General features: G+C 41.3%; 1 protein-coding gene across 1 annotated transcript; it reads right to left on the reverse strand.

Annotated features, from left to right (window-relative positions):
• Positions 1–228: 228 nt before the first annotated feature.
• tubgcp5 (tubulin gamma complex component 5) lies at positions 229–18,180 on the reverse strand. The gene is made up of 23 exons (XM_079693039.1): positions 17,835–18,180; positions 17,701–17,754; positions 17,236–17,344; positions 17,030–17,126; positions 16,864–16,943; positions 16,168–16,303; positions 15,443–15,560; positions 14,316–14,405; positions 13,596–13,689; positions 13,253–13,505; positions 11,123–11,325; positions 10,475–10,590; positions 9,638–9,906; positions 8,343–8,541; positions 6,894–7,082; positions 5,501–5,683; positions 5,141–5,225; positions 4,943–5,063; positions 4,362–4,513; positions 3,718–3,843; positions 2,617–2,705; positions 2,434–2,534; positions 229–557 (listed from the first exon to the last, which is right to left on the reverse strand). The coding sequence occupies exons 1-23, from the start codon at positions 17,966–17,968 to the stop codon at positions 511–513; spliced, it is 3,045 nt and encodes a 1,014-aa protein (XP_079549165.1). The 5' UTR covers positions 17,969–18,180; the 3' UTR covers positions 229–510.
• Positions 18,181–18,313: the final 133 nt, after the last annotated feature.

Genomic DNA, 18,313 nt, shown 5'->3' on the forward strand with positions numbered 1-18,313 from the left:
AGAGGTTGAAGCGCAGCACTACCCCATGTCCTAAAATTGACGAATAAACCATATTACAATTCATTTCTATCTAAAAAAGTGAAATAAAAGTAATCATACATAACTTGCCAACACACAGTATGAGTGTATACCTTGTGCTAAAAGAGTGCATTGAGTTTCTCTAGTCTTTACAAACCTTAATACGACTTTATTCTAGAGCATTATCCTGAATAACAACATCACAAATACTATACTGCATACTCAGCATTGTGCAAGATTTATTGTGCTTCACATATACACATTATTAACATTCATTATAACATAATGTAAAAAAAATATTTATACAAAAGTTTTTTTTAAATATAGAAGCTGATGCATGTTCACAGGCAGCTTGAAGTCGCAGGTAATCCTCGACCGTCACAAAGTCTGTCTCCAACAGATCACGGCGGATGTTTTATTGTGTTGCATCGTGAGCAATGACAGCAGGCAGACAGAGAAACATAAATAAAACTTCAGAGCAGACAATTTTCCTCAGCACTGCTCGAACCCGGCCATCAGAGAGAGGGCGAGAGACTCCACTGTAGGGAGGAGAAGCAGAGAGAGAGAGTCAGTACTTCATGTTCATTATCAATAGCCGCTTTCACACCAAGTACTTTGCCGTACTTAGTTCCCAGTAATTAGTCCTGCCGAACTCTTTAGTCCCGTAACTGTCCTAGTAAATCACGTTCACACCGGAATAAGTCCCTGAGGAAGGATTAGGCAAATGAAGCCGGTGACGTCACTTCTTCTTCTTCTGCTTTAGGTTTACTGGCAGGCCGCAAACAACTTCACGGCGTATACTGCCACCCGAAGTCCCAGAGCCCCCCGGACTCCTGGACTTCGGGTGGCAGTAAATCGCCACCCGAAGCCCCGGGTAAATCGTCAGAAGCGCCGACACCTTCTCTTCACTCCACCGATCCCACGTTTTATTTTGTGTTGCCATAAGTTAGTCTCTCTCCGTTGGTGCGCTGGGCTAATGCTAATAATGATAATAAAGCAAATAAAATGGCGGTTTCACAAAAACTTTTCAGAGTTTTACGGGGCGTGGTTTGCCATTCGCCCAGCCAATCAGAAATTGGAACCTTCTCCTCCCCAGGAAAGTACCACCTCTCTAGCAGGGACTGCAAAGTGGGTGAAAAGGATCCCGAAAAAAAGTTCCAGATCTTTTTGGTGTGAACGCAAAATCCCAGGAACTATCGGAACTATTCCTGGGAAAAGTACTCCGGTGTGAAATTGCCTCATGACGCGCATTAAGGGTTGAAGGAGCGAAACCCAGCCCGAAACCAGCCCGAACACACACACACACACACCCGCAGCCTGGCTGGGAGTTTGTGTGTGTGCTCACACACCGACTCACAGCCTCGCCACGTCCCACCGTCTCAGGGAGGAGAAATCGGCGGAGCTGCAGCTGAGAAAAGATTGAGTGTGTGAAGAAGTCCGCGGATTGGTCCATTTGGGCCAATCCACGGAGGGGTCGTCGTTACATCACTTGGTTCCCGGAAGAAAAAAAAAATCTCCAATGAGGCGTTCTGGGGCAGCATAGACAGGTCTTTTCTGTGTTAGAGTTTTACTCGCTACAGGGTGTACTTTGAGGGTTTGTGACTTTGAAGGCCGTTTACATGCAGAAAAACCTTCATAACACACAAGGGGACGGGTAATAACTGGAAAAGCGTGACATGGGACCTTTAAGCTACCCCCACCCTGTTTAAAGTGGTAATTTTACAAGACAAATTGCCAGATGATATTCATTCTCTGATATAAAGTTGTAAAAATGTACAAGAAAAATTTCTTAAATCTGCGAGAAATAACTCACAATTAATGTCTTTTTGGAAAACTTTATAATCTCAGAGAATACTCTTCTCATAAATACATGAGGTTTTTAAAAATGTTTACCACCTTAATTAAAGACTTTATCGGTCGCCGATCGTTATCGGCCGCCGATCGTTATCGGCCGATATTCACTCTCTGCCGATCAATCGGTGCACTCTATAATGGCCGATCGTGAGAGCCGATCCCATGGCGTAAAATACATGACACTTTTTGAACATCACTTTAAATGGAAGATCCCCATAGGCCCCGCCCACTCGATCGGATCGGCGATCGGTATCGGCCGATACTGATTCCGGCGATCGGCCCCAAAATTGGCGATCGGAGCATCCCTAGAAATGACTGTTTTTAAATGCCATTTTCTTAATGTATTTCATTTTTGTAAAGCACTTTGGGTTACCTTGGGTTGAAAGGTGCTATATAAATACACTTGCCTTGACTTAAAGGGGACCTATAATGCTCATTTGGGTTAATATTATTATTTTTGCCATTATGTAAAAGGTCCAAAGATGGCAGCCTTATTATTCTGTACATAGGGTTAAAAACAAGCTGAAAATAAATAAGTATTTTTCTTTGTGCTTTACTTACAGTGAGGAAAGGATCCTCGACAGACGGCCTTGTTGAGAATTGTCACGAGGAACATGTGACAGTTTTTGAAATCTGATTCCATTTTATCGATGGACTCAATCCTGAAAGGAAAAAAAAAAAACACAAAATGTAAAAACAATCAAGGAATTTTTTTAATACAGCATTTTATTTTTAATGTCTTACTTCCAGGCTCCGAATCCGGCTTGCCAGCGGTCGGAGAAGATGAGGACCAGATTGAGGACTTTCATTATCGCCTCCTTCACAAAACTGACCTGAGAAAACAAAACAAAATTTGACAACAGTGAATATATTTAGTGACATGAATACATGGAGCTGGTTATTGTGAGTCACCTCAATGATGTATGTATGTAATTAAAGGTCACCTATTATACAAAATCCACTTTTTCATGTCTCTTCTACATCAACATGTGTCCCCTCTGTGTAAAGAGACTGAACGTTTCAGGAACAAAAATTCTCTCTCTTTTTGTCCTGATCCATTTATATAAAAACCTGTCTGAAAATGAGCTGATCAGATTTTGGCAATTTTATGATGTCATAATGTTTTTTTGTCTTGTGTAACCATTAGCCAATCACCAACCAAGGTAACAGACTGTCTGTGTCATGGCGAATACAGTCGCTGGTTTATTAATGTCTGTAGGCCGTTGTTGTGAGTGTGGACGGTCGGAGCATATACAACGTTAGCTTAGCCTGATCGATCTGATCTCCATTCAGAAAACACGCATTTTAAAAAGGGTTTTTGCCTGCTGTCTGTCTGCAGACTTGTCAAAGCCTTAATTCATGGTTTTTACTAACCGCTATCAGTATGTTGTTACTTCGGCATCATTTTGAAACGTTTATTACAATTAAATCACGGTCAAATATGTTCATTTTGTTGTAGTTCTAGCCCCCTTGCCAGCGATTCTCTCACTAGTTTAGCATACCCAGCCCGGTTGTTGGCCCGGAAAGAACCACGATTTTGGAGGGCCAGAAAAACTGTGAAAAAGCACCCGTTAGCCGGAACTACCCCTAGAGGAAACGCAACAAAAAAAGGTCCGGGTTTGGCACGGTACGCTTAAACCGTGCTACGCGCTGCAGTGGAAATGACAGAGACATAGAATCAGCACTTTGGAAACAGGGCTGAAACAGAGGGGATTATGGGATGTTTTGTATATATCTGGGACCTATAATATATTGATGAAAAACAGTATAATAGGGGACCTTTAATATAAAACATTACATAATTTATGAATAACAAAACAAGATGAACAAGATAACAGTTTGTACCTTCTCCCTGAGGAGGCAGCGGTCGTGGATCGTAGCCAGATATCTGTAGTGGATCTTGATCAGCTGATCCAGATCCTTGGCCTCCTGGACCTGGTGCTGAAACTCCAGACCCGTGCTGTGCAGAATCTGCAGAGAGACAACGCAGACACATTTAACTCTTGATATCTCTTTATAATCTGTTTTTAATTAAAAAGTATAATGGAATACGGCCCACAAATGAAACTTGAGCTCGTCTTCTATTGTACTTCTTAAATATATATGTACAAATATATTACACAGTAGTATTCATGTCTTAATAACACCACTGTTCAAATACATTCAGTCAATTCAAGTTGGAAACATTTTCTAACATATCTTAGTTGATCAGAAAAAAAGCCCAATAACTTATTTAGAAGCTTGAAACACACCCTTCCTATTTCTCCTTATTATAATCAATCTGAGGCTTCTGTTTTAAGGGATGAGCTGCCAACACTCACATCATTGACCTACATTTGATTGATTTTGCTAACTTATAACTGAACTTATGAGGTGATATACCTCTAGTGAGTGGCCCAGCCCTTCGTACATTTTTCTATATGTGGCCCTCGGTGAAAAAGATTTGGACACCCCTGGTCTCCAGTAAATAATAAGATGTGTGTTCTCACCCTGGTCATGATGTAGTTGTGCAGGCTGTTGACAAAGTGCATGAGTTTGACTCTGAGCAGACACATCCTGTGGATCTGCTGGTTTCTGGAGTCTTTGACCTTCACCTCCTCACACGCTGCGCCCTCCTGCTTCTTAGAGACGTCCTCGAAATCTGAAAGATACAAAACATATTTCACAGATTAGAAAATCACAATGAACGTTTACTGAGGAGATGTTGCAAGTCTTTCAAGCTGGTATTTTTGCACAGTGAATTGTGTGTTTGATCCAAACACACAAATGTTGGTTTTTAACATTTCAAAACATGTTCGTTCTGCTTAAAAACTGCACACTAAAGGAGGCACACACACAGTCAATTTATATTCCTTAAGAAAGTTAATATAATTTAAAAAGTCATTTTTCATCATTACGCTTTCTTTAATGCTCCATAAAATATGACGACACGTTCAAAGCTTTATTGGAAAACTTCTGAAGGTAAAAAAAACAATAAAAGATATTTGGTACATCCCGAATATTGGAGCAAGTTGATATTATTAATTTATACTAAAGTGGCTTTATTTTGCAGATTTTAAAGTGCTCGTACCGCTGAAGCGCAGTTTGTCCAGGCTGTATTTGGCCCATTTGATCTGCAGCAGCAGCAGAAACACTTGGTTGTAAATCTTCTGACACTCAGAGCTGATCACGATGTCCACCGGCCAGGGAACCTGAGGGGAGGGAACTCAGTGAGCAGCAGATCGAAGGTGCTTTTTAAAATGTTATTTAATACATGTGTGATGCTCACCTTGTAACACAGGGTTAACACTTCTAGGTTATTCACTGGATGCTTCTTCCTGGCAGGGTCCATGTTCTCCAAGAAGATGGACAACCTGTAAAATACACCAGTGTAAAAGTATGAAAAATACCTTTTCTAATCATCACATCGTAATCTCATGCTCCACTGGGTCAGATTATCCAATTTTAATGTGTGTACCTTTTATGACTTTTTAAAGAGTGCTTGCCTCTTTATTTAATATGTTAGTCAACTCTTTATTTAGCCTTTTGTCTGCTCTATTTCTTTGCTGTAAATAACCTGCTGTGGGATGAATAAATAATTTCTGAACCTGCCTCTCCCTCGCTGATAAATAGGCTCCCCCCGCAGTACCTGCTGCTGTCCTCCGGGTGGCGCTGCCCCACCGCCTCCTGCAGCTGCACGTTGAGGAAGGACAGCTGCTGCCAGCACTCCTTCTCCTGTGCCTTCTCAAAGATGGAGGTGTAGAAGTCGTACATGGTGTCTCCGGCCTCCAGCAGGAAGTAGTTCCTCATCGCCTGCAGGTATTCCAGCAGCCTGCGGAGACATCCAGGGAGAACAAGGATCAGGGTTAAGGTCACATTTTTTTTTTTCTCAGGGAGGTTCCTAAAGGAGTAAAAATGACCCTCAGTATCAGCCAGGATCAGAGCGGTTGGAATAAATCAGAGATTTTCAACCACTGTGCCGTGAGAGATTGTCCAATTTTACTAAATCGGTCCAAAAAAACCATGATTTGGTTAATGTTAATAATCTGCCATTGTTGAGCTTCTGTGCCTGCAACATACTTTAAATAAATACTCTTCCATGCCAGTAAATAGTAGGAGCAGGGTATATGCAGGAATCCTGAAGTCAAATGTAAGACCTTTTAAGACCCTTTTCATACATTTTAAGACCTCATCGCCACTTTGAGTTTTAACCGGTTACCTTGGCGACACACTTTACCTCACATTGACTATATACAGTATTGATTGTCCTTCGTCCTTATCTTCCAACCATTTGGACGCTAACTTGCATTTCCCCATAACGATGTTGCTTAGCAACCGGCGTAAACGGACCTTCGCTCGCTATCAAGCAGTGAGCGTGCGATGTCCTGTTCAGATGACGTCAACTCCAACGGGATGCCATAAATAAACTACACAGAATCACACTACACACCTACGCAATGATTACATTCAGGCAGACTGTAGAATACAACCTCTTTGGAGAATTTATATACTTATTGAAAACAAGTTACAAAATATAACACCTTGGAGAATGCTGTGTAATACTTTTTAATAGCCTTCATTTTGTCGAAATTGATTTATCAACTTTTAATACTTTTTAAGACCCCGCGGACACCCTGAGTAGGTAGTGCAATAATGACCGTTAATTTAGGGCAGTAGCATTAAGTGGTGCGAGGGAAAGGTTGTGGGGGCAAGACAGATTCACATTATACTGCCTGCAGAAATAAACTGTAAAACAGGTAACAATTATGAGAAGAACCCCGAAGGACAGAGCTCTCAAAACTACTTAGCAGCTGAAATCGTTACTTGAGATACGGGTCATTTAATGTCTTATTTGTGGTTGGTATGTAAAAATGTACCGCAGCTCAAAACAGTTTGGGAACCCCTGCTCTCGATGATCCTTCAGTGTCAGTGCAGTCTCTTCTCTTAAGTCCTGTTGACTCCTTCTTCACTTCTTTCCTTAAGAAGAATAGGTTAGGAAAAGACATCAGAGCTGATTTCGATTTGTCGGCAGTGCTACGTACTTGTAGTCCTTCTTCAGGGTCTGCATTAGGTTCCCGCAGCACTCGACGTATCTCCTCTGGATGTGCGGGTAGAGGCAGGAGCGCAGCGTGAGCTCGAACGTCTGGCAGGTGACGGCCTGCGACGAGCGGTCCACGATGAAGTCGCCTCCGGAGAAACGCTCGTGGAAGTCGCTCTGCTCCAGATACAACCTGAGGGAAACACATTCAAACTTTCAGGATTTATCAACACCCTGTCAATGTTCTTCTGTTCATTAAAGGTCCCCTATTATACTGTTTCTCATCAATATATCACAGGTCTCAGATATATACAGAACCTGTCTCTGATTGGCTGAAACACCAAACAGATCATTGCAGCATTACCCATAATCCCCTCTGTTTCAGCCCTGTTTTCAAAGTGCTGATTCTCTGTCTGTTACTTTAGATCAGTGGTTCCCAAACTTTTTCAGTCGGGCCCCCCTTGGGTAATTGGAAATATTTTCGGGACCCCCCAAACCCGGTTCCCATCTATATTGGTAGGATTAATTGTATATTGTTGTAAAAACATTACATTTTCTCTACTAATAATAATAAGATACAAAGATCCAACTATAATTGTATATTCTATTATGGATTACACATGAACAAAAGTGCTTGTAATAGATACTGTGAATTAATTTGGCCTAATTAAAACTAGCAGGCCTTCTTCCCAGAGTAGTAGATTTTTAAATTCAAATTTCTTTAAGGAAAATATATGAATGAACTACTATTTCTACTACAGGTTGCAAACGATCACATCACTTTACCATTCCTATTCCACACATAGCCTATCAATGACTTGTGTGTGCTTGCTTTCCCTTGCAGATCTTCTCAACCCGGGGCTGTTGTTTCGAGACTGCCACTCTCAGTTCATTCTCAATGTTCAGCTTTGATCTGCATCTTGTTTTGAAGGCAGCAAGAAAAGCCTATCTCACACAAGTAGGATGTTGCAAAAGGCAGCATTATGCCCACAGCTCTCTGACCAATGAGAATAATAATACATTGGATGTATATAGCACACTTTAAAAACAACGTCATGTCAAGGTGCTTCACAAAGCTAAAAGGAAAAAATTATAAAATAAAAGAATCTTCCCGCGCCCCCCCCTGCAGTACCTCCGCGACCCACCAGGGGTCGAGCCCCACAGTTTGAAAACCACTGCTTTAGATGAAAATAAGGAGCCCCTCCCCACGCCCCTCTGAGAGATATTTGGTTAAAAAGAACACAATGGTGCTCTAGGAGGGGATTAGGGTGAAAAGGTGGGGGGGGGGAAGAGACATGAAGAAGAGGGGACACATGTTGATGTAGAAGAGACATGAAGAAGAGGGGACACATGTTGATGTAGAAGAGACATGAAGAAGAGGATTTTGCATAATAGGTGACCTTTAATAATCGCCTTGCTGCTTAACATCCCTCACATGAATGTAACATCTTACCTGGCGAAGTTGATGGCCAGTAGGGGGTCGTGCACGTCTTCTATCTGCAGGTGCTGCTTGATGATGGACTGCATCTTGATCAGGCTCCTCCTGGTGGCCTGCTGCTCCGTGACGCCCTCTGCCGGAGAATCCTCCTGACTGCAGAGCCGGGACTGCACCGACTCCAGGAACAGGGCGTACAAACTCTTCCTCTCTGCGTCTGCAACACAACCATCACATATCAAAGTCAAGTTTATCGTCAATCTTTCAGTTTGTGTGTACAGACAGAGAGATCAAAATACCGTTTCCCACAATCACGAATACAGAAATACAAATATATATAAAAAATATGTATATACCTCTATATACACAATCAACAGACACATTTAAACACATTAAGACATCAATAAAAGCACAACAATCAATATATGCAAAATAACAGTCACTTCAATATCTTTGAGAAATGTACATTAGTGCAAGATTGTCCATAGCAGCGTAAAAAAAAAGGGTCTGGTGCTGGATTTCAGTGTCTGAGTGTGTGTGGGGTGTCCAGTGGGGGGCAGGGGGGAGAGGGGGGAGAGGCGGGAGAGGGGGGAGAGTTCAGCCTCCTGTATTGTCGTTATTCACCTTGTTAGAATAAAGGTTCATCATTCAAACATATACCTCATTCACACCAACGCAACTCCGGTTCAAGCTCCGTGCTAGAGCTTTTCAGGTTCAGAGCCGGTTCTTCGGTTTAGCTCCGGCTCTTTTCACACCGCCCAGAGTCCAACTGGTGCTGCGTCATTGCGTCATCGTTTGCGTCATGACGTAACCATTTGCGTGCCTGCTTCATAAAGCCAAACCGCGCGGAAACCCCTCACAGCTCACACCGACAACAACAACAATGGCCGATTGTGTTGAAGCGCTACTCGTTTTGTTTTTTTCTGTCGAAACGAAATGAAAGAAATGGGACGACTTTACTGTCGTTACATGCTACATTCAAAACTGCTTTACAATCGTAATCATCAACTTCAACGACGATTCCGATTCCCCCTGCCCCCGCCTCGACGTATGCGGTGCTTTTGCTCTAGCCGGACAATTTTTTGGTGCCTCAAACGAACCGGATTCCGGAGCTAAGGGGCTGCTCAGCTGCGGTGTGAACAGGAAAACCCGGTGCTTTTCAAGCTCCAGCTCCGAACCGGCCCTGAAACACCATTGGTGTGAATGAGGTAATAGTGTTGTTTTAAATGTGCCCAGACTGCTTTTTAAACATCAGCATTGTCTCATGATTTCATTTCATTGAAACCCTAAACAGTTGAAGCCTGACCACTGACCTCTGCAGGATTTCTCCGTCGGCTCCCTCTCTGTGCGGTCCAGGTTTTTGAGCAGCTGCATGGACTTCCCGGCCATGATGATCTGCTTGAGGACGGGTTTGAGGAAGGACACCATGGTGAGCTGCTTGCTCCCGGAGCCCGGGTCCCCCCCCGAGCTGCCGCTGGCCGCGTCGCTCAGCTTCTCCTGGCCGTCCGCCGTCTCCGACACACTGTACAGTGTGTAGGTGGCGTACCAGAAGTCCCTGTGGTTCACCGGCACGTCCTTGTTCCTGAGCGGGAGAGAAAGGGGAAATCTTATGTCATGTTTTTATTTTTGAATGACGTGTTCTTGCTTTTTTTTTTTACACAATATACAAGTCCACTCTTTCTACTTTAAAGGTCACCTATGGTGCCAAATCCACTTCTTCATGTCTCTTCTACATTAACATGTGTCCCCTCTTCTCCATGTCTCTTCTACATCAACATGTGTCCCCTCTTCTTCATGTCTCTTCTACATCAACATGTGTCCCCTCTTCTTCATGTCTCTTCTACATCAACATGTGTCCCCTCTGTGTAAAGAGACTGAACGTTTCAGGAACAAAGATTCTCTCTTTTTGTCCTGATCCATTTATATAAGAAAACTGAAAATGAGCTGATCAGATTTTGGCCACTTTATGATTTTATCACGATTTTGTGGCTTGTGTAACCATTAGCCAATCAGCAACCAAGGTAACCCCCCCCCCTCCACCTTATCACCTGACTCTTCTCCTAGAGCACCATTGTGTTCTTTTTAACCACATATCTCTCAGAGGATGTGAAATGTGACATAAAAAACCTCGCTTGGCCTATGCTTCATACCTCTGGATTATGAACTCTTTGGCGGGGTCGAACAAATGTCCATAGAAGATCCATTCATCCACGATCTCCAGGTACGGTCTGACTGTCTCCGTCCACAGAGAGAACAACAAGGCCACCTGAGGGGAGGAACACACAGACATGATCAGAAATACAGATTGTTCTTTAAAAACACATTTGAAGACTGTGGACCAATATTCAAAACAGACTAAAGCCACATACAATGAATCTGCTGGGAACTTATTTTAAAAGCTCAATGACCGAGTTTTCTGACTGAAATTAGATAAAGAACAAACTATTACAACACAACAGTAAAATGGGACCAAATGTGTGGTATTATAAATGGGATTATATGGAAATTAAAATATGTTATGTATGTGTGTTTTTGGTCTTTGGGTGTATCTGACTAATATAATCTGAATTGAAATGACTATTTTGCACAAACAAAGCACTGCAACCATTAAAAATGATTGTTTAAAGTATATTTTACCAACTATTCATGACAGAAGATATCCCTTTTATGTATATTTACATCTGAAATACATGCATATAAGTATTCATAAAGCATACACATTATCCAATGTTACCATCTGCCTGTTCTAAGTAGAGATTGTTGATTCTCTGAGCTTTATTCTTCTATAGATAACTCACGGCCTGCTCCGACGCCTCCCCCACGCTGTCGTACTCGATGATGGCTTTGTACAGCGTGTTGAGCAGGTGGGAGGCTCGCACCACGTTGGGGGTCTCGTGGGGGACCTCGGCGACCCCCGTGCAGAACACTTTGTGCAGGACTTTGATCTGAGCCAGGTGAGGGTGGAGCCGCTCCAGAACCGCAGACAGGGTCACCGTCTCATCTGCAACAGAGCAGAAACAAACCACTGATGTTACAAGAAGAAAGTACCTGTCCTTTATTTTACCACCGTGTGTATTTAACTATGCTTTGGTCTAATGTTGAATATTATTTAAAAAGAAAAAGCGCTACATATATTTTTTTTAATCTTTTAACTTTTTAGTGCTATTTTATTTCTATTTCTATTTCTGAAATATATTGGACTGTTTATTTCTGTCTCTTAGTTTCTCTTATGTACATTGCCTTGTGTTTTTTATGCTGCTGCAATGCAAACATTTCCCAAATTGGGATCAATAAAATATCTATCTATCCATCTATCTATCCATCTATTCATCCATCCATCTATCTATCTATCTATCTATCTATCTATCTATCTATCCATCAATCCATCCATCCATCCATCCATCTATCTATCTATCCATCCATCCATCCATCTATCTATCTATCTATCAACCTATCCATCCATCTATCTATCTGTCGGAGCCATTTTATGTGTGTTGTCGGCATGTCAGTTTATTTAATTTATATGTCACCAGCCAGGCAGATGCTCACCACAACTATTGACTGTAATTAAACCTTGGTATGTAAAGCTAAATAAACATCTTTATTAACTTCAGCAAAAGACCGGAAATCATCTGTTTGTGTCTGCGTCTGGATCACTCTCTAGCCCTCCTGTGAAGTAATGGCAAAAGGATATAGGACATTGGAACATTAAAATTGCCATTACATGAAGTGAATTGGCACTCTACGAGTGAAACTGGACAGTAAGAATCACAATGGATTAAGGATCGTTTTCACCGGACAACAATTGGATTATTGCACAACCGTCATTCCGGATCAGCTGGACAACACGCCACAACCAACTGGAGATTGTCCCCACCTGCGCTCATCAAGACGCCGAGAGCCAAGGCTGGGAAAGAGGCCGGGTATGTGCAGCTTTAAAACTGGATTGCAGTGGCGAGCCGTCAGGGCCCTCAGGCCTCTCTGAGGGCCTGAGATATTCTACAAAATAATATTTAAAAACATTAAAATATATATATAGATTTTTTAAATATATATATTTTAAGAGTTATATTTTTTTAAATATATATATTTTAAGAGTTATATTTTTCATTAGTTTTACCAAAATAACTTGATTTAATTGTATTTAAAATAACATTTCCAAAGAAATAAATCCTTTGAATCTGCCTATTCAGTTTGAATGTGAAGGGTTAAATGAAAGAAGCTCGTCTCTGTGAGGTACTGTGAAGAGAGGAGCTGATTGGTGGTCCAGCTATGAATTCACAGAGGGCCCGCTAGAGTAACTCAACGAGAGAGTAATGTCAAATGACAGTACAGTTGACCAATCATATCTTCCCTCTAAATGGGTGAGTTTTTTTCTAAGTGGGTGGGTTTTATTATTGCGGACTTTATGACAAGTTCCGCCCGCTGTGAAGCTTTTCTTGTTTCCATAGCAACAACAACTTCCTGTCAACAGCGTAAACTCGCGAAAGTAAAAAACACAATGCAATATCCCTTTCAATTTCAAAGAACACAAATTGGTTTATTTACAGGTGTTGTTTTGTGTCTTATTGCTTTCATTGACGCGTTTTGCACCCGGGCCGTTGTTTTGATATTCCGCTGAAGTATACGCTGTGACGTAATAACTCTTTCTTTTTCTTTTTTAGATCTATCTATCTATTACATGTTACTTGTTAGACGCTTTTATCCAAAGCGACTTACATACTCAATACTGTGGACAATCCCCCCAGGAGCACTTTGGGGTGAAGTGTCTCAGGGACACAACGACATGCTGACTGCAGTGGGGTTTGAACCTGTGCTACCCTGACCCGAACACCAACGCGCCGACGCACTAGTCCACTGCGCCACAGCCTCCATCTATCTATCTATCTATCGATCACTGCGACACTGTTTCACCCCCCTCCGCTCACCGTTGCAGATGATCTCCCTCTCGATGGTGGTCAGCTCCTCTTTGAAGCTGGTGAAGTACTTGTTGAGCGCCCACACAAAGGCCTGGTAGGTCCTGAAGGGCGGCTCGGAGGCCTTCTTTGAGCCGTGGGAGGAACCGGAGCTGGGGGGGCAGGGCTCGGAGCTGTAGCCCGTCACCTCGTCGATGAACCTCTGCAGACGAAACACCGCCTGGCCGTACACGGCGATGTGTTCCAGCACCGAGCGCAGGCAGTTCTGCAGCACAGGCGGGAAAGACTGTGTCACACAGTGGGAAATAACACTTTTATTGAGATATAACACAAGCTATATTAGAGCTGAGCTTACACTGGTCAGGTGAGTCACCACCACGTTGTTCCTCACTATCACTTTCCCATCGTGGTGTTGGAATATAAAGTGTTTCTTAACCCCGGAGAGAAGCCTGCAAAACAACACACACACACGTTATGTTTCAGGGAGGGGGGGATTTAGAGTGTAACACAGGGATTTGGCTGCAGACCATTTACATGCACAAAAACCTAAACAAGACACTACAGGGTAGGGCTGCTCAATTAAATCGTATTTTAATCGAAATTACGATTTTGGCTTGAAACGATTATGAAAACAAAATAATCGAAATAAAACGATTCTTTTTTTATTATTGTTTTTATTGGTTTTTCAGTTGAATTCTACTTAAAGTTCAGGGTAATCAACTGTTAAAAAAAAATTCATTTCAATAAATGGATGCTTTCAAAGTAAATGGATAATCGTTTTTAACAATCGTGATATCAATTATTGACCCAAGTAATCGAGATTACGATTGTTGGCATAATCGAGCAGCCCTACTGCAGGGACCCCAAAAAGCAACATAGGGCCCCTTTAAACACAGTAAATACATATGTAAAAACAACAACATCAACAACTGTGCAGCATTGGATTCACAGTTTAAATGAAGCTTGAAACCGTTCTGCACAGCTCTATAAAAATGTCCAACCTGTGCGAGAGCAGGAATGATTTCTTTGAGAGTTTGAACAAAGAGCACAGTCACACAGCGTCATCACATCTCACCACAGCGTCTCCCGAATTACTTGGGTCTCCGTCACAAAGGCCTTTTCTTCAGGCAGATACAATGGGTCAGTGTTGTACAGGTGCTGATCCCTGAGAGGAGAGATGCTGACTGTTAGCATTTAGAGTCATTTCAACTCAAAAACAACACAGTATTAATCTTATGATCACAAACCTTATAATGTGATTGCATTTGTGCTACATCTTTTCCAAAAGTGAATGTTTTATATGGCTATATGGGGAATATTTGAAGTCCCGTCTGAAGACCCACCTCTTTTCCCTCGCTTTCGAGTCAGTTTGAGCTATGTTTTATCGATTTGTATTCTTCTATTGTCTGTCCATAGCCTTTATGTGCCTTTTAATCTTTTCTTATGTGTGCCTTTTATCTATTATTGTAATATTATATTTGATTATAATGTTATGTTTGCTGTGAAGCACTTCGGTAAACCCTCTGTTTTTAATATGTGCTATAGAAATAAAGTGGATTTGATTGAATATTTAATATTGATACCAGCTTTGAAATACTATCACTAAGCCGCAGATTACCTAAAAGAGTAAAATTGCTATACTTTAGGGAAACAAACATAACGGCAGGTCAATAAAAACTGTTAAACAAATCTATAATATGGCCAGAATTAAGTCATAATAAATCATTTAGCCTTAAAAAAAATTAAGTCATATTGTAAAGTAAAGCTGTATACTTGTATGTCTACAATAAGTCTTAATATGATGGGGAAAATTGTATATATCTACCCATCTGAAATAACACCTCATTATATTTCATTTGATGTGGCCTGTAAATATTGAATATTGATGCTATAATTAAACATGACAAAATTGTATGTTAGATATATTATTAAACAAGATATAATAATATTTTGATAGTAAAATTGAAATATCATGGTAAGTAATATTGTGTATTTTAGCTGTATACCAATAGAATCACGACTAGACCCTTTTTGGGGGGAAGTATTTTGAGAAATGTTATGGCTATATTCCTTTTAACCTAGTCATTGTAAATTTGGCCCAACTAGTTTTCTGAAGCTCATTGTGTATCAGTATTCCTGCACATGCGTCCCCAGCACGGCTGTAAGTGTTGATTAAAACATTTAAATAAAGATAAGTCTTACCACACGTTGAGGAGGTTGGAGTGTAGATGTAGGCTGTGAGGAAACCGAGGAGCGTGAGTGACCCAGTACGGAGTCACCACGTGCTGCTCCAGCCAGACCCGGGCCCCCGGCTCCCCAACTGCAGAGACACACCGTGGGATTATTTTAATATTGATAAAGAGCTTAAGGGACCCCTATTATACTGTTTTTCATCAATATATTACAGGTCTCAGATATATACAAACATGTGTCTGAAGTGTTTGGCTCCAAACACCAAACAGATCATTGCAGCATTACCCATAATCCCCTCTGTTTCAGCCCTGTTTCAAAAGTGCTGATTCTCTGTCTGTTACTTTAGATTAAAATAAGGAGCCCCTCCCCACGCCCCTCTGAGAGAGATTCGGTTAAAAAGAACACAATGTTGCTCTAGGAGGAGATTCAGGTGATAAGGTGAGGGGGGGGGTTACCTTGGTTGCTGATTGGCTAATGGTTACACAAGACAAGACATCGTTATGACATCATAGAGTGGCCAAAATCTGATCAGCTCATTTTCAGAAATAGAAATAGATCAGGACAAAAAGGGAGAGAATCTTTGTTCCTGAAACTTTCAGAGTCTCTTTCCACAGAGGGGACACATGTTGATGTAGAAGAGACATTCAAAAGTAAATTTTGCATAATAGGTGACCTTTAAATGTAGACACACTCTCCATGTTTGTGTGTGTCGATGCAGTGTGATGTGTTTGCACCTGTCCATGTGACAGGAACCGTCTTGTTGTTGTTATCCTGATCCTCCTGCGGTGTCCGGTCCAGCTGGATCCCAGAATCCTCTCTGCTGATTGGCTGCTGGCTGTCCTCGTCCTCGCTCTCCTCCTCAGACCACTCCTAAAAAATCGTTTTAATAAGATGTTATTTAGATAGAAATCTACAGACGCACTGATTGCAATTTTCTTGGCTACTTCAGATCATTTTTTTTATTTTTGCCGTTTTCAAATTTCTGACATCTTTTGTTTCTGAATACACTAATTTTTTTTCACTTCAACTCATCTCAATATCTGCACCAGGTTTCATGACATTTGTTTTAAATCCATCTGAAAAATCTATGAATATCTCACTTTTTCAAAAGATTAAGAAAACAAGATTCTGTACTGTGTATATAGTACTATTATAAAGAGTCAATCATCTCTCTTAAACTGTGTATTTATTTATTCAATTATTTATAAAAAAGTATTAATTGATGAACTTTTACTATATTTTATTAGTTTCCCTTTTTTTCTCTTTCTGATTTACTGTGTTAATAAATCCGCTGAGAGGGTCTATTTCGGCTGCATTGCTTACTTTGCTGTTGATTTAAAGCTCCCACACACTTAAGACACAATACACTATACTCAGCTGTTGTAAACATTGACGTCAATAAAGAGTGGGTTTTGTTATTATTAACTCACAGGGGTGTCTGGGTATGGCCCATCGTCTATGTCCTCATCCTCCCTTAGATATTTAACCCAGTCAAAGTCATCTTTTGCTTCTGCAGACACAAGAGGAAGCGATAATTATTACCATGGACATTTAAAATAGTTTAAAGAACGAAGCATCTGTGAGACGTCGACTCACCGGCCTCCTTTATCCTGGGTCTCTCAGTAAAGTTTGTGTGCAAGGGGGACTCTGACAGGAAGAGCAGCAGGGACACGAGACTGTAGTGTGCATCACTCTGGGTAAAAACACAAAATGTGAATAATTTGTCTGTTCTTTTGCTGGCCAGGAGAAAAATTAACTTTACTAATGATTGAGTTTTCTGTCGGCCCACGTCTCATGCCTACCTTTACTCCATCTGTGTTAGGTAACGGTGAGTTCAGGAACTCTTCAGTCAGCTTCGTCCAGCTCTCTGCTTTAACCACGTCTGAGTGCACCATCAGCTTCTCATAGATTCTGGAAAACGCAGCAGCAGAGAAATGCAATATTTACACAATTACTGTAACTTAGTGCAATTTTTACATACTTGTTGACTTTTATTTCCATGCATTTATATACATATACAGTATTAAGTATAAGAATCATAGGGGACATTTGTATGCATTGAAAAGTATTTAGTATTATACTTTAAACCCATTTCCCTCATGAAACTTAGATAATTGGAGTCAATAGTTGTACTGTTCTGTTGTAGTAGCCTACATATAATGAAGTATATAACCTACATACTTTTATTATGATTATTAAAGCAAATCCTTCATTTGTGGAATAAATATTGTTATGCTCCTGTAAAAGACAACAAGAGCAGCACTCACCCACTTATACTGCGCTGGACCTTGTGGCTGTCCACGTCCAGGAAACGATGGAACCTGTCAACAAACCACATTGTTATTATTAGCATCACATGAGCATGCTACCAGCTAACAAGCTAGCTCCTCGTCCCTTTTACCTGAAGTTGGACCAGGCAAATTTGAGGGCCAGCTGAAAGTTCTGGTCCTCCTCGTCCTCCACCCCGGAGATACATGCTACCAGCCTCTTAGTTTCCCTCTCTGTCTCTTTCTCGAAGGTGGTCCAGTGCGCCATGTTGTTGACAGCAGTTAGCTTCAAGTTAGCATGTAGATGTAGTAGATTTAGCTGTCTGTCAGTCCTGTTGATGCTGCAAGCTATAGAGCTAGCTCGAATTGTAAAATGTTAGATAATGACATCAGCATAATGATGTTCGTTGCAAATGCATGATAGTCTGAGCTATTTCTCCTCTCATTCATTCAGTACGGAGCGTCGTTGCCTCCAACTGACAACAAACTGGGCGCATGCGCAACACACAAGAGAAAGAAGACATTGTTTTTTCTTGTTTAAAACTTTTAATTTGGGTAAGCGATGATTTGTTTTAAAATGATGATAATACACTGTCGGGTTAAGATAGTGTAC

This window comes from Notothenia rossii, assembly GCF_949606895.1.
Source record: "Notothenia rossii genome assembly, chromosome: 1".
Taxonomy (NCBI): Eukaryota; Metazoa; Chordata; class Actinopteri; order Perciformes; family Nototheniidae; genus Notothenia; species Notothenia rossii.

What these genes read in the sequence shown, in the direction of transcription:
- tubgcp5 (XM_079693039.1), bottom strand. Translation starts at nt 17,968, where the DNA reads ATGGCGCACTGGACCACCTTCGAGAAAGAGACAGAGAGGGAAACTAAG. An exon ending in TTTGCCTGGTCCAACTTCAG is followed by an intron (nt 17,755 to 17,834) that starts GTAAAAGGGACG and finishes GTTTGTTGACAG; the next exon opens with GTTCCATCGTTTCCTGGACG. An exon ending in GAGGGAGATCATCTGCAACG is followed by an intron (nt 11,326 to 13,252) that starts GTGAGCGGAGGG and finishes GCTCTGTTGCAG; the next exon opens with ATGAGACGGTGACCCTGTCT.